Source organism: Melopsittacus undulatus, chromosome 4 (genome assembly GCF_012275295.1).
Source record: "Melopsittacus undulatus isolate bMelUnd1 chromosome 4, bMelUnd1.mat.Z, whole genome shotgun sequence".
Taxonomy (NCBI): domain Eukaryota; kingdom Metazoa; phylum Chordata; class Aves; order Psittaciformes; family Psittaculidae; genus Melopsittacus; species Melopsittacus undulatus.
In genome coordinates, this window is record NC_047530.1 from 46,913,174 (window position 1) to 46,929,092 (window position 15,919).

Below are 15,919 nucleotides of genomic sequence, written 5' to 3' on the forward strand. Positions count from 1 at the left end.
CCGCGCCTGGCGTGCCCGGGAGCCGGCGATCATTGTCGCTAGCAGCCGTGCCGCAGCTCCCGGCTCCCGGGGAGAGGAGGCCGCCGTGGGCTGTGAACCTTCCTACGGCGTCGCCCGGCGGTTGTGCGGTCGGGCGGCGTTCTGGGCGCCCACGGGGAGGCACCCGCTGCCGCCGATGGCGGAAGTGCCTCGGGAGGGAGCTGCGATGCGAAGGGGCAGGGGGTGGTGGCAGCGGTAGCAAGGCGGGAGGCGGCTGTCGGCTATGGCGGGCCGCGGCCCCGGCTCCTCGGAGCACCTGGAGCGGCTGCACGAGATCTTCCGGGGGCTGCATGGAGACCTGCGGGGCGTCCCCGAGCGGCTGCGGGGCAGCGCGGCCGGTGAGGCAGGGGGAGAAGGGGTTCGTTCATGCGGCGGGTTGGGCTCTGCCGGATGCGGTGGCGCGGGGACCGGACCAGCCGCTGTCTCCCTCCCAGTCGCAGGGTCCGGCCGCGGCAGGGTCTGGCAGCGCTTCCTCTGTTTGCTCCCTGGCTGGCACTTCCCCGCGGGCTGCCCCACGGGTAGCTGGGGCTGGTGGCAAGGCCGGTGGAGGAGCGTTTAGGATGCTTCCCCATCGGTAATCTCGGTTTTACAGCCGAGAGGGCAAAGTCCCTGTAAGAAATGTGGGAGCGGGGGTGAGTTTGCCAAGGCAGTTGCAGGAATTGTGTGTCTTTGGACACCTCTTTGGCAGCGGCAGGCGGCTTTGCTGGGGCTGGGTTCCTTGTGTGTTATTTTTCAACTGATGTTAGATTCTGGTAGCTTTGCTCTTGAGTGTTAGGTATGGTCATGCAAAGCCCCGAGTAGGAAAGTAGAGAGGCAGGTGTGCTGCTTTACTTCCCTGGAGCTGCTCCTCTTAATTGGCAAATTTCAGTGCTGGATGTTCAGCTTCAGCCTTTAGCTCTGAGGAGGAGTTGTTATTTGGCTGCCACTTCATGCTGTTTCTAGGCGAGCTGCCTAAATTGCAGTGCTTTGGTTGGTCGCTGTTTTACTCTTCTTTAAGATCTTAGCAGCAGAATTAAAAGCAGTTTTTATCGGCACAACCAATTGTAGACTCGCTGGATAAGATTTGTATTTTAAATTGCCATTTTAAAAGTCTGGTTTGTGCACTACCTACTCACAGATTAGGAAACTATCTGTCAAGGTACGCACAGTTATATTAGAAGCAAAGCCTGATTTTACAGGTATTCTTTATACCATGCAGCAGATAAAACAGTGACAGAACACTTATCTGTAGGATTTGGCATCATGCTTCCAATTAAGTTCTTGATATTGGCAGTATTCTGAGAAACGGAAAGGGAAGTCATCTGGCAAGGAGAATTTTACCAATGTCACCAGATCTACTTCCTTCATATGAGAAAAATGATACACTGTTATCGTGAGCCACTGTAGCTAAGCTTGGGGCTTGGACTGAAAGAATGACTAGGGGTTCTCAGCACCTTCTGAACCTTGTCTTGTCATTCTTCCATAACTGATCAATGTTATGTGTTTAGGTGTAAAATAGAAATGTCTTGTTCAGGGTATGCTGGCCTGTGGCAGATAACACAGGCTTTAAAAAGCTTAATGCTCTGTTTCTTACCTGGCTTTCCAGTTAATAATGAGTGACATTCTGGATCATAGCTTACTTCATCAGCATGTCTGGAAAGCTTGGTACAAGAAAGATGTTCAAATGTGCAAAGGACAACTTTGAAAGCTTTCACAGGCAGTCAGCAGGAATAAAAAGCGTAAGAGAAGAAATACCCTTTCTTGTAGGTAATACTCGTTTCCTTGCAGAGTGGAGAGTGGTCAGTTTCTTAGTGAAGGAAAGTTTTGTCAGGTCTCCATGGAGCTGCAAAGTCTTGAGCAATGAATTCTGAGCAATAGGCTTAAATGGGCTTAAATTGCAATTTTTGCAATGCTTGTAGATATTTTAATGCTTTGATATTTTAATGCCTGTAGGTATTTAAACATGGCAGTCAGGTGAAGTTCCTGATGACTGGAAAAAGAGTAATATAACCCCAGTTTTCAAGAAGGGGAAAATGGATGACCCAGGGAACTACAGACCAGTCAGTCTCACCTCTGTGCCTGGCAAAATCTGGGAGCAGATTCTCCTGGAAGGCATGCTAGGGCACATGAAAAACAACAAGGTGCTTGGTGACAGCCAGCATGGCTTCACTAAGGGGAAATCCTGCCTGACCAATTTGGTGGCCTTCTACGATGGGGCTATGGAACTGATGGGCAGGGGTAGAGCAGTTGACATCATCTACCTGGACTTATGCAAAGCATTCGACACTGTCCCACACAACATTCTTGTCTCTAAATTTAAGAGACATCAGTTTGATAGATAGACCACTCAGTGGATAAAGAACTGGCTGGATGGCAGCACGTCAGTGGCTCAATGTCCAGATGGAGACCAGTAACGAGTGGTGACCCTCAGGGATCGGTGTTGGGACCGGTCTTGTTCAACATCTATGTCAGTGACATGGACAGTGGTATTGAGTGTGCCCTCAGCAAGTTTGCTGATGACACCAAGCTGTGTGGTTCAGTTGACACTCTGGAGGGAAGGAATGCCATTCAGAGGGACCTTGACACGCTTGTGAGGTGGGCTGATGCCAACCTCATGAACTTTAACCATGACAAGTGAAAGGTCCTACACCTGGGTTGGAGCAATCCCAGGCACAGCTACAGGTTGGGCAGAGAAGAGATTCAGAGCAGCCCTGCGGAGAAGGACTTGGGGGTGTTGATTGATGAGAAACTTAACATGAGCTGTCGACAGTGTGCACTCACAGCCCAGAAAGCCAACCATATCCTGGGCTGCATCAAAAGGAGCATGACCAGCAGGTCAAAGGAGGTGATCCTGCCCCTCTACTCTGCTATTGTGAGACCTCACTTGGAGTATTGTGTGCAGTTCTGGTGTCCTCAACATAAAAAGGCCATGGAACTGTTGGAACAAGTCCAGAGGAGGGGCACGAGGAGGGGCACGAGGATGATCAGGGGGCTGGAGCATCTCCTGTATGAAGATAGGCTGAGAAAGCCTGGAGAAAAGGCTGCATGGAGCTGTGTGGAGGGTGCTGGCTTTCCAGTATCTGAAGGGGGCCTATAAGCATGCTGGTGAGGGACTCTTCATTAGGGATTATAGTGATAGGGCAAGGGTAACAGGTTAAAATTTAAAACAGGGGAAGTTCAGATTAGATATAAGGAAGAAGTTCTTTACTGTGAGGGTGGTGAGGCACTATTACGGCTTGCCCAAGGAAGTTGTGAATGCTCCATCCCTGGTGGTGTTCAGGGCTGGTTGGACAGAGCCTTGGGTGATATGGTTTAGTGTGAGGTGTCCTTACCCATGGCAGGGGGATTGGACCTTGATGATCTTAAGGTCCTTTCCAACCCTAGCTATTCTATGATTCTAAGAGTCTGTATTTTGTTTTCCTAACATGACAAATAATTCCAAACTGACTTTTCAGACATGCTGTGACATTTTAACATGATCATTCTGGTCTTTAAATTTGTTGTCACAAAAATCTGGTATTTTTTGAAAGTATTTTTAGGATAGTTCAGGGTAAGTCAGGAATCTGTCAGGAATCCACCTCTGGTGGAGGTGTTACACTCGCCTGATTTGCTTTGTTTGCTGCTTGTACTTATGGGGAAGGATTAATTTTTCAAGTTACCTAATACTGAAAACTTCAGGAGGTAATAAAAGATACTTTGCATGCTCTTTTAAGGTGATTTGCACTCTTCCAGACTTGAGAGGAGACAGAATCTGCTGTAGACCTTGAGGCATCTTTGAGGGACAGAGATTTGGAAATGCTCTTTTGCTCCATATAAACAAGATTAAAAAAATCCTTGCTCTAGAAACATTCTTCATTTCCTCTAAGTTAATTCATTTAGCCATATTTTTCAGTTGTTTCTAACTGTTTCTAATTGAATGGAAATAAATCAGTTGAATGTTGGTGAGCATGTGGGTAATGTTATTGTGGTTTAGGTACCTTTTACTCCTACTGCATTAAAGAAGTTCTCTTGATGTACTTCGAGTCACAGTTTAATCTGTATTGATATGAATTAAGCTGCTCAATAGTTTCGGGCATTTCTGTTAGGCCAGACGCAGTGTAATGCTTCAAGCCACCTTGCCTGATCTCTTGTTGTCATCGTATAGACAAAAATGTCTCAAGCCATTGCCACTTGACCTTTGCCAACTACCGTTTCTTTGGCTGGTGAGTGCACTGTGTTCTTAAGCCGCCTGGGGGACACAGAGGAGGTAAAATGCTGCTTTTTCACTCCTGGCCCGGGTTTCAATTAGTTTGAAGCAGCAGTTTTGAGAGGGCACTACTTAAATCGGGTTAGTGAAATTACCTGTGTGAAACAAACTACTGACTTCTGAAGGCTGTTTTCCTGCAGTTCAGGTCCATGATTTCACTTGCAACCCAGCTACAAAAGTAATTGTGTTGGCACAGGTGTATGACAAATCATGGGAGAAGTTGAGGAGAGTGTTTTTAGAAACAGACTGAGACGTGAAACTGCATTTCCTGACACCAGTTAGTGTGTGATATACTGACAGTCAGAATGTAGTTTAGTCTGCAACAGTTCTGTGGACTCCTGGAGAGCATAGCTTATTGTTAATTCTGCCTTAAGTTCCCAGTTCAAATTCTGGGGCTTCTTAAGAATTGGAACTGAATAGGAAAGCTACAGCATGTCTTGGATGAGAGAGGAGCTGTGTAAAAATGTTTTTGATCATGTCAGGTTCTTTCTCTGTTCTCCACTGGGAGCTCAGTGGTTTAAGAACTGTTTTGTTTTTTCTTTTTGCAGAGGACATATTTACAAAAGGGTATTGTCAGGTTGGGTTTTTACTGCAACAATGTTTTCATGTTTTTCAACCTGCAGTTCTGCCAGTGGAGGTTGGAGGGTAATAGCTCAAGAAAATATTTCAGGTTTGAAAAATGACTTCTTTTGTGTACCAGAGATAGTAGCCAGTGTTTGGAAGAGAGGTTTCTGCTTTCTCCCCCCAGTCCCTGCTGGAAAGTTGTCATAAGAACAGGCTGTTCCTGTTTGAGGTAAATTTTGACCTGAGGTCTCTGTAATCAGCGTTCTGTGGCAGCTTTCTTGTCTGCAGTGGATTGAGTTGGAGCTCTGTTGCCATTGCTCTGATATGCTACTTTTTCCTTTGCAGAGGAGAAGAAAAAATTGGTTCGAGAGTTTGATGAGAAACAGCGTGAAGCAAATGAAACGGTAAACACCAGCTGAGGCTCCTGCCCTTCCTGACCACCTGAAATGTTGCCTCCTTACAATGAGCACAACTTCCAGATTTTACTTTCTTTATGCATCATATTATGACAGGCAGATGTATTTTTTAAATGCTTGATTAATTGATCTTATAGGTGTGTCTGTGTTTGTCAAGGCAGTTGTCTATATCTGTATATTGATAGATACAAATATTCTTACATGCCTTTCTTTCAGTGCTCTGTTTGGATATCACCTTCCCTTTGTTGAACAAAGGAGAGTAACAGAGGTGGAATTAAAATTGATAGAGATTGGAAGGGGGCATGTAGAGAATCTGCTGCCTTTTTTTTTCCCTTCTGTCTTTCTTCATGTTGGTATAATCCTATTTGATCTCTTATAATAGTCTGATAGTTAAGATCAGGGACTTTCAATATTTAAAATCTCTCTAATATCGACTTTCTGGGCCACAAGAGACATGGAACAGCACAAAAAAAACCCAACATTGACTTGTCTTTTTAAGCAAGACTTTGTGGTTTAAGCTTTGTTTTCATGTTAGCATGTTTTTATGTTTTTGAGTCACAGCTGAACATGATGCTCTATTGCTCTAACTTACTGGGTTTTGTTGACAGGTGTCTGTATAGGTGATGTGCAAGATGCTGAGCTCATACTGTGTGAGGGCTGCTATGCGTGGGCAGCTTTAACCACTGTGACTTTTGACTTAACTGTCATTAAAAGGTGATGTGAAAATTCACACATCCAGAATCCCAGGGTTTACAAATCCCAACTCCCATTGCCAGGCCAGAGGTTGAGTGTGAATTAAGTGCCATGCCTGCCCCTGCAGTAATAGATCTCTACTGCATAGATACAGTGAGAAACTAATACCCATTCTATAGATGCATAAACTATCTGAAAGTGAGAACTGGAAATTCTGAAATTATAGAGTGACTTTTCAGGTAGAAATCACACATTTGAGCCTGGCAATCAATTTTTTTTTTTTTTAAATTTGAAGCATTGTGCATTGGAAAATCCATGGGTGCTGAACAGTGACACTGGTGTACTCGATACTAGATGAAGGGTATATACGGGTTTTGGGTTAATCCCCCTTGACCAATCACATAAAAACATGTGAAACCCTTCACCTGATGGTGAGTTTTGAGGATCGCTGCTGTGAAGAATAGTTTTGATGCTTTAAAAACTAAACACATTTTCTTCTGTTAAAGCTGCGAGAAATGGAGGAAGAGCTGAAGTTTGCTCCTCTGCCATTCCGCAACCAAATGATGAGCAAAATCCGGGCATACAGGAGAGACCTTTCCATGTTCCAGAGAGAGATGAGAAGCACAGATTTGGGACTGGGCTCTGGAAGTCAAGGCGATATGAGATATGGAATCTTCTCCACAGAGAACGAACAGAGTGTGAGAATTACATATAAATTTTACTTAATATTGCTGTGCTTGTAAAAACAAATATTACAGATATATCATTTAGAGTGTTTCTGCTTCAGTCTATTTAGTTTCTGTGCTTGTATAACTCCCTGCATAAATCTCTGCACATAACATGAATATCTCGGGGAGGAGAAAGAACACCTGGAATTCAAAAGGAGAGATTTTCTGTTCTAAAACAAAGATAGGAGTAGAATCAAAATGGAGCTCCTTGAACGCCACGTGATTAGTAACTTACATAATATTGTGTACTGAAATGCTTCATTTAATCATTCCCTAGAATAGTGGGAAGTGCTGCCACGGACTCAGAAGAAAGTTGAACTGATCTACTTTTAGTCTCCAAAGCTATCAAAGTGTGTGAATCATGCACTGTACGGGTTCTCTGGTAGATTTCTCTTTTAAGCAATCTCAGTGTAAATAATTCCAAGAACATATAAGAAGTCATGCACTTTTTTCCCTATGGATATGTTGCTACAGTGCAAGAAATAAACCAGTTTATTTGTGTACCAGGTATGCTTAGATATGTCTGAGCTAGTGAGACTGAATTGACTTTTATCATCAGAGTGGTCTCACCTGTGCAGCAAGTTCATGAAGGTGGGCATCTTTTTTGCATGCCTTAGATAAGGAAGGCTTGAGGAAAGTTCTCTCCTTGGTACCTTGTTCTGCAGTACCTTGGGGTTTAGTTCCTCTTAAACCTGAGGGCAGAGCGGTAGTTTAGACTTTCTGAAGCTTAAGAAAATGCTTTATTTTGAGCTACCTTTTGGCCCTGAGGTTGGCAAACATTTCTTATGCTCTAGCTAAGGCTGCTGGCACGAGAAGAGGATCTTTGTTACTTAGCAGTCCATCTGTTAATACTGTTTGTTCCTAATCCTTTTGACTGTGAACTCTTAATGATCTCCTGGGCAACCAACTCAGTCAGTCACAAATAAGGCTGAATGTAGATATGAATGGAAGAAAAGTTAACATCTGGAAAGCCAAGATACTATTTTCTTGTAAGTGTTCTTTGATGGAAAAGTAAATAGTTGCAAAGGCAATTTTTTGAGGTTTACCAAATTTACCATAATCTTAGAACATGAACAAGAACTCTTTCAAAATCAACTGGGCTACTCGAGTTAACATCAGAAGCACACATAGCTAACACAAATGGATGGCCTAAGGAGTGACATCCTAACTTCTTAATATGTCAGAAGCTTATTGCCTCTGTCTTTGCACTCAAGTTAAGCATATGTTGTTTTTCAGACTAATCTGCAGTCACAGAGAGTGCTGCTGCTCCAGGGAACGGACAGCCTGAACAGGGCCAGTCAGAGCATTGAGCGCTCACACCGAATTGCTGCTGAAACGGATCAGATTGGCACTGATATAATCGAAGAACTTGGGGAGCAGCGGGAGCAACTGGAACGTACCAGGAGCAGAGTAAGCAGAGAAACTATGGGCTTTGTATCCAATGTTCATCTAGTGGGAACCATGTGTCAGTCATCAAAGACCTGCATACCAGTGGTAATCCAACTGTTGTTTCTACAGACCAAATCTGTCTGCCACCTTTCTGTGCTGTGCTCATAAAAGAAAAATTATCACTGTAGAAGGGCCCAAAACACAATGGTGGCCATAGTGAAATCTTACCTGGAGACCTCCAGGGGCCATGCCTCATGAATCCAGACTCTCTGTGAGACAATGGCTTTATTAGTTGTCTGTAACCTTACTTGGTTATGTCCTTCTTAATAGCTGACTGAGAAATACCTGACAGGTCATTTCTGAACATTACAAAGCTGAAATGGATTAGTTACAGTTCAGAGCTCATAGCTGCTAGGTCTTAGACAAGGTGGTTTGTTCTTTGCTAGAAATTGAACAGTGTTTCAGAAGGTTCCAGATACATACAGGGGAGAGCACCTTAGTATTGTTTTCTCCTGATGTCAACAACTAGAATAATTTAATGAAATCCAATGAAAGCAGCTTTCCAGCCAACTTCCTGGTGTTTGTAGATGAACTTACTTAAAAGGGCAGAAAGTGACCCTAAATTGCATGTCTGTTTCTGTATGCATCTAAGGGAAAGTATGCATGAAAGTCTTTATTTCCCCCTGAAAAAGGAGACAATGCTACCAGCTTGTATTGTAGAGAGAACAGTGTTGTCTGAATTTTGAGAATGTCTGGTTAGCTTTGGTCCCATTATTAATGGCAACATTTCAGCACCAACTACTTCCAGGTGCAGATTTACAGTTGCTGTGCACTTGACAGGTAACTTTTGTTTATTTTTAGTTGGTGAATACAAGTGAGAATTTGAGCAAGAGCCGCAAGATTCTACGTTCCATGTCCAGGAGGTGAGTTCTGTGGCTGACTTAGAGCAGCACTTGGCTGTGGCATTGCTGCCTGCCGCTTTTGGGTAAAAAATAGAGAACAGTCAGCTGGAACAGCAGGCATGTTGTGGGGAGTGTGCAAACAGAATGTATGCCCAGGGGCAGATGCTCATTTGTGTTGTTTTCTTTGTGTCAATTACATAAAGGAGTGCAGGTAGTGGAGTGCTGCTGAATTTATGCTGCTTGTTTGGGATAATATGAGGTCTTTAAACCATCCACATGATAAACTGCAGTGAGGCCACAAGCAAGTTACAGGGAATTGCTAATGGTAACTTTAGATCCTTATTACTCAGGTTAGAAAAGCTGTGCCATAAATCACTGCAGCAGTAAGGGAGTGAATGATGACACAGGCAAATCTCTTTAGCCCATAGGAATGCCCTAGAGTAGCTCAACTAGCTCATAGGAAACTGAGCCTGACCATGTACTATTTTGATGACTAAAGCCTTGGCTACTTAAGTGCATTTACAGTTCCTTAACTACATGGTTTAATTATCCTCATAAACCAGTTCTTGGACTGTATTTCCAGTAGATATTTCCAGTCCATTGGAAATATCACCAAAAAACCCACTCTTTCCCTCATACCCATTGCTAAAGTTCTGACAACTGTATACTTTTCAATAGAAGTACATTATTTTGAGATTTTATTTTACTTCAGCTACACAGTTCCAAGTAAAAGCACTACAGCGCAGCTTTTAGCACAGGAATTCAACTGATGGTTTCCTCTTTGCTTAGGTGAATGAGTAGGCACAGGCAGAGCAGAATGGTCTGGTTTATGTGGGGAGGGGGGCAAGAGGAACAGAACTGCTGCTGTTGAAGACTTTTAAGCAAAATTTCCAGGGAAAACGTGAGTAAGAAGCTACTCAGTTTGTCCCTGTCTGCTTGTTAAGAGCTATCCACATAGCACTTTGTGGTCTAGCTGAACCAGGGAAGGTGATGATAAATGATCTATAATCTGCTTCCGCAACCAAGGGTAAAACAGCTATCTTGGATTTCTGTATTTTTATTTTTTTAACTCTAGAATAGCCACTAATAAGTTGTTGCTGTCCATCATCATCATCCTGGAGCTGGCCATCTTGGGCGGGCTGGTCTACTACAAGTTCTTTCGTAGCAAATGAATCTTCATGACTGAGATGAGCTCTTCCTCCATTAAGGAACCAGCTGTGCTGTCTGTTCCCTTTGGCTGTCTGAGGACTGAACTGTCTCGTGAACTTGTTCAACTGAAACTGTACTGACACTAGAAAGACAGAGAATGGGAGTAAAAAGCAGAGACAGACTCAAACTACTGGTAAGACCAATAAGAAGGTAATAAATATTTTATTGTCTCAATTTGCATATACTTAACTAAATGAATAAATCTTGGTATGTAATAAAGTAGCCACCAACCAGTGGAAAAGCTAGTTTATTTGAAAATTGAGAAGTTAACAGTATGTGCCAAGTGTTGACAATCTATCCATTCCCGTGCCTCAGCAGAGCTCTGTAATGTCCACTGTACCCAATGCTTTGGGTTCTTAAATCCTCACTTGCTCTTCACTGTCAGATTCATCTGGAGAACTGGGTGTTGGGAGTTCATCAAAAGCTGTGTGTGCTCCTTCCCTTGTCTGGCCAAAGCACGTTGCTATCACATCAACTGCCAGACTAGCAGTTGCATTCACTTCCTCTGGAGAAGCTCCAAGCAGTGGATTGACTTCAACCATGTCTACAGCTGAAAGCATCCCTGCAAGAATGATTTACACCTTTGTTACTGTGGAAAAGGGTAAAATCTGTTGTAGGGTTTCTTTATGAGCCTTTCAGTCATTGCAGCAAGTCTGATACTCAAGCTTGTGACCTAATCTACCCCGTAGAGCAGTAAAATTGGCCCTTGAGTTAGCAATGAGGTTATCATTCTGAAATGCAAGTTTGTGAGTTTAATTTGGTTCTTCCTTGCATCGTCACTACCTCACTCATTCATGCTTTTAGCATTCAGGAAAAACAAGCTTGATGTTCTATATACACTTTGGAGAGGAATGGGTTTTAATCTTTTTTTCTCCCAGTATGAAAATTAGGGGATATAGAATAGTCTTACCTGGTATTCATTTATCACCCTATTCATGATTCTGTTGACTGTTGTCTGGGCAGCTTTATTTCCTGGTTGCCTTCCCTCACACACACCTTTTATTACAAATAACTTACTATTTAAACACATGAAATAAAACCTCCATGGCGCAAGAAGGAAAGCACTTAATATATTGAGTCAACTGCAGCATATGTATTAAAAGCTTGATTTGTCAGTCTCAGTTCCTACAATGGAGCTTTGAACTGTTTAAAATCATGTGCATTCATTTTTGTATTCCATATGCCCACTTTAACATCTCACCTCATGTATTTAGGTGACAGTATTGTACAATACGACTGACATTTTTACATTAGTTAATATATTATGTATTTTATTTCCTTTTGGTAAGGTGAAGTTGATGATGATTAAGCTGCTTCCACCACCCAGGGCACTGCCCAACCCTAGGATTACTGCTTCCCTGACTGAAGGCTGAATTGACTTCGTAGGCACCCTGGCTGTCACTGCATTTATCTCACTGTCTACTGACACAGGAAAAACATAACCAACATGAATGAGCTCTATGCAGTTTGTCCTGTCCTTGCTTAGTCCAGTACTGCTAATCAGCTCCTACCTGTGTTGTGTATTTCCTCCGTGAGGTACATGCCTTCTCTGTAAGTTAATCCACCTAAGACAGGAGTCCCAGTTGCTGGAGCCAGTGAGGGATCAAAAGCATCAATGTCAAAACTCAGGTGAATTGGCCTCTGTCTCCTGAGACAGAATAAAACAAGAAATACAACCTCAGAACCTTAAATGTTTCCTATTTTTTACTGTCCAGGCTGGTCAGCAAAGTAGCATCGTGCTCCATGATGCTGAAGGTGTCCCCCCCACCCAGGTCCTGTACCACATCTTATACGTATTTGCGAAAGATTGGGGTGGTTTTTAGTATATTTGGACTCTGCAACACCTGTTAGCTCAGACCCTTCCCCAGTACACATTGGGAAAACAGAAGTTTGTCTTTCTAGTTTCACTGAGCATGCACTCAGGTGTAATTTGGCTGGAGACAAATAGTTTAGTTTTAAGCATCTTATTTGGTATTTGTCTCATTAGTTGCAAAAATGTAGAGAAATACCTGGTATAATGCAACCTTTCTCCTTCTATACAGAAAGCCAAGGTGAAAGGCTGAAACAGCAATTCTCATGGTATCTAGAATGGAGGAAGCGCTAAGCATGAGGGTTTCCTACACTGTCAGAATAAATTTTCCTAGCTCATCAGGATAGCTGGGGCACTCTGCAGTTTTCAAGTCAATAGTTGAAGGCTGCCTCGAAACTCAACCATGTCAGCCTAGCTGATGAAAAAGTGAAGGATAATCTCAAACCTAAAATGTCAGTTACTGACTACATGAAGTCTGGCAACTGATGACTATAATAAATTGGACATTGCTTGTCAATTTAAGTGGTAGACTGTGTACTTCCAACTTGGTGCAGATGATTAGTAGGGAGAAGCAGCTGAATTAGCAGCTTGGCAGAGCTACAGCTAGGAAGGGTGAGCACCCCTTTAGATACAAAAGTGTGCAGCACAAACACATGGCCCTTGTTCTACGCTGTGGGAAGTTTACCCTCTCTACACCTCTGATCCTCTCCATGTGTCCCTAGATGAACAGGATTTGCTCCCTGATCTGATTCCTTGATTTAACTTCAACAAGGTTTGCAAAGACTTGGGAACTGAACTTAAATAAGGAAGTGGTTACAGTGAACCTCACAAGCTGAACTGAAAGTGGCAGTTGTCATCAAGACAGCACATATGAGCACAGTCTAGGGAGGAAGTTACGAAATGCTTCTACCTTGTGTAGAACTACGTCATGTAGTTAGCTGTACTATCAGTTGTATTCAGGTCATTGTCAAGATGCTACAGACCTAATTTTAAAAGTATGATGTATAGCCTGGGCTCTGAGTTGATTCAAACATCTTGTCAAACTGCAGCAGAATGCAGAATTCCTCAAGAAAGAGGACAAGCTACATAAAGCAGAGCCATAACTGTAGTGTAACCCATCTCATAGCTTTTTGCCAAACACCATGAAATGGTTCTAGTTCAAGATGTGGAAACCGAAGACTAAAGTCAGTGCTAAGATCTCACTATTTACTGGACACAGTCACAGTTCTGTTAGGCCACCTTACATCAGGAGTAAGGCCTTAACTTTCAGGAAAGTACATATTCAACAATGAATGATAAGAGTAGTTTAAATCCGATTAGTTTGTTACCTGCCCATAAGTTGTTCAAATGTTCTTTCCATAACTTTCTGAATTCCAAGACGATCAATGTCCCTCATGGAAAAATACTGGATGTCATAGTTCTTCAAAATATAGCTGTTAAAATAATAAAATCATTACTGGCCTAAGCTTAAGCCTGGCAGCCCTTGTGAACAGCCACATGTGGAAAGAAGCTCATGATTTCATCCTGAACAAAGATTCTTTAACAAAACTTACTATTCAGCAGGATCCACATCCCTCAAACCAATGTACACAATATCAGAAGCTGAAAGGCAGGGCTTTAGCCAGGAAAAGCCAGGAAGTTGTGGTACCTGCAAGCAAAGGTTTAGTATTAGGTTAGTTTAATAACATATAAACCAAAATTGTATTTAATGCTTCCCCTGAAACTTTATAGCATCTGTTCTCTGAACAGAGAAACTTCATCACTTGAGAGGCTGGCTTCTTGATTTAATCAGTCCTTACCTTTGTCGTACCATTTTACCTTAGATCAATGTTAATGGATGAAGATTTTATCTCTTCTACGTTTTCCAGTTTAAAGAAGAATAAAAAGCCCAAAGTCACAAGTAGTAGGTAATTAGCAGCAGTGAATGTAAGGGGGAATGGTGATAAACTAGTTACCCAGATGTAGATACTTTGTACAGTGCATTTAATGGTAATGCTATAAAACTTGCAGTACATAGTACTGAAGTGGAAGAATAAAATCAAGGTGCTTCCATATTTTTAGGAGAATCATCAAAAATCATGCAAACTTTGAATTTATCCATCTTTAACACTGGTTTTGTAACAAAGAAGTTGGGGACACAGAATGGGAAGAGCATGACAGGACATTGGGCCTCCACACTGGGCTACATTATAACTGGTTTTTAGTGTAGAGCTGAAGAGAGCAGGTCTAGGACAGCAAATGGAAGATGATGAGGTCATTTCATCATTTTCAGCTTGGTAATTAAGTAGTCATGAGATGCAATTACAAGAATCCTTCAGTTAGTGCTAGCCACTCATTTTAGGAGTGCTTTAAATTAACTCAGATTTCTCTTCTTCCTCTCCCAACTCTGAAAATGGCTACCGCCAACACAGCTGTAAAGCATCAAGAAGGCTGTAATTAGTAATTAAGTATAAAAGGGAAACATTGTAGTTACAACATTTAGATTTGGTTTTAAAGGCTAACACACCCATAGCTATATGTAATTACATTGGGATTAAATAAGCACATATTATAAAAGTATTTGTTACTCTGGGACAATGACCTGAAACTCTTCTGCAGTCATGAATTCAGAAGAGGGATAAATGAATTGGAGACCTCTAGGAAAAATAATTGAGGTCTCAGAAATGAAGGTGTATCTGGAAAACCTATCACCATACCGTAAGATGAGCACAGTACTGATAATATTGTCAGTATTAATGATTTAGCTGATTTAATCCTGCCATTCTTAATTCTACCTCTTCCTCTTTAAATAAAGAAAATGGAATGCCTTAACTTCCTCTGGTAGGCTCTGTTTTGAGTTTGTTGCAATAGAAAAGGAGTTACCCCCAGCAAAGCCAAACAGGTATCAGAAAAAGGTGCAGGCATTCTCACATAAGTTATTAATAGCAGTTTGAGTTCAGTTTGAATCGTTCCAGGAGCCCTGCCACTAATGCTTGGTTTAGGGAGCACCAGCCAAGGCATTATGTTCATCAATATTTTCCTTTAAAACAGAAAAATTAAACATTTTTTAAAAACCCTGAAGTGCCACCTCAGCAAGCAGTGCTCCTGTGAAGCAGCCTGGACAAACAAGTAGCAGCTGTCAGCCTGTGAAGAGACTGTGCCAGCAACACCAGGGTTTGTTCTACACCGACCTGCCAAATGCTTTATTTCATAGCCATAACTGATGTTGTTTCCTTTGTAGGGTCATGGAATTCAATGGAGCATTGACCAAGCTCCTTAACCTTGTATACATAAGGGATTCTGAAAACAGGTGCAATAACCTAAACTGAGGGACTTGAAGCAGCCCTGGAGCATTCCTGGCAGTTGTGCTAATTTAAGTAGTTGCTGCCATGTCAGTTCCTGCTGTTACCCTGCGCCAGGGCAGCTGTTTGTAGGTGATGCTGTGAACAAGGGGCTAGGACTTGATGTCACTCAAAAACTAACCAAGCAAAGAGGCAGTGCCTCTGAGTCAGTTCTCACGCAATCCCACAGAAGGTTACAGCAGCTACACAGCTGCTGGCATGGGGTCAAGAACATATTGTGCCACCAAGAGAGACCTATGTCATACAACTATCTCTGTCTCATGTCCTCTTGGTAGGGAATAAAGAACAAGTGGCCTGGAGATGCTGGAAGAGCAGTATCAGAGAAGGGCAGTGATCCAGAAAGATAATATGTAATCATGCAGCCTGTTTTGCTCTCTGTGTCCTCAAAGGAGCTGTTGTGTAGACAAGGGAGCCAAGTACTAAATGGCCTTCCTGAGACTATTAGGTTGATGAGCAAATCCTCAGACCCAGACAGTTTGGTTGAATTACAGAAGCCCACCAAAGAGAAGCATACACATGCATGTGTGTCATGGTGGGGAGGGTTTGCTCAAAAACCCCTTCACAGCATGAGTGAAAGCAAGGAAGGAGATACAGGGATCACTG

At 42.7% G+C, this 15,919-nt stretch overlaps 2 protein-coding genes across 3 annotated transcripts in view; one reads left to right on the plus strand and one right to left on the minus strand.

The window, feature by feature from the left end:
• VTI1B (vesicle transport through interaction with t-SNAREs 1B) lies at window positions 1-10,395 on the plus strand. Of its 2 annotated transcripts, none has more exons than XM_034061436.1 (6): window positions 1-377; window positions 5,174-5,232; window positions 6,444-6,635; window positions 7,902-8,075; window positions 8,916-8,977; window positions 10,165-10,395. In XM_034061436.1, the coding sequence occupies exons 1-6, from the start codon at window positions 263-265 to the stop codon at window positions 10,199-10,201; spliced, it is 639 nt and encodes a 212-aa protein (XP_033917327.1). In that variant the 5' UTR covers window positions 1-262; the 3' UTR covers window positions 10,202-10,395. The 2 variants fall into 2 exon arrangements, with proteins under 2 accessions (XP_033917327.1, XP_005149314.1); XM_005149257.2 differs by having other exon boundaries at window positions 3-377; window positions 10,032-10,395.
• The window catches only part of ARG2 (arginase 2), a 23,127-nt gene continuing 17,507 nt past the window's right edge, over window positions 10,300-15,919 (minus strand). The window contains exons 5-8 of the mRNA XM_005149258.3: window positions 13,529-13,623; window positions 13,304-13,408; window positions 11,677-11,813; window positions 10,300-10,727 (exon numbers count right to left, since the gene is read on the minus strand). Of these exons, the coding sequence (XP_005149315.1) occupies window positions 10,522-10,727; window positions 11,677-11,813; window positions 13,304-13,408; window positions 13,529-13,623 (543 nt within the window). The 3' untranslated portion in view covers window positions 10,300-10,521. The remainder of the gene's footprint in view (window positions 10,728-11,676; window positions 11,814-13,303; window positions 13,409-13,528; window positions 13,624-15,919) is intronic.

Excerpts from the sequence above, each read along its gene's own strand:
- VTI1B (XM_005149257.2), top strand. The coding sequence starts at position 263 with ATGGCGGGCCGCGGCCCCGGCTCCTCGGAGCACCTGGAGCGGCTGCAC. Across the intron at positions 378-5,173 it reads GCTGCGGGGCAGCGCGGCCG|AGGAGAAGAAAAAATTGGTT; the intron begins GTGAGGCAGGGG and ends TTTCCTTTGCAG. Across the intron at positions 8,076-8,915 it reads TGGAACGTACCAGGAGCAGA|TTGGTGAATACAAGTGAGAA; the intron begins GTAAGCAGAGAA and ends GTTTATTTTTAG.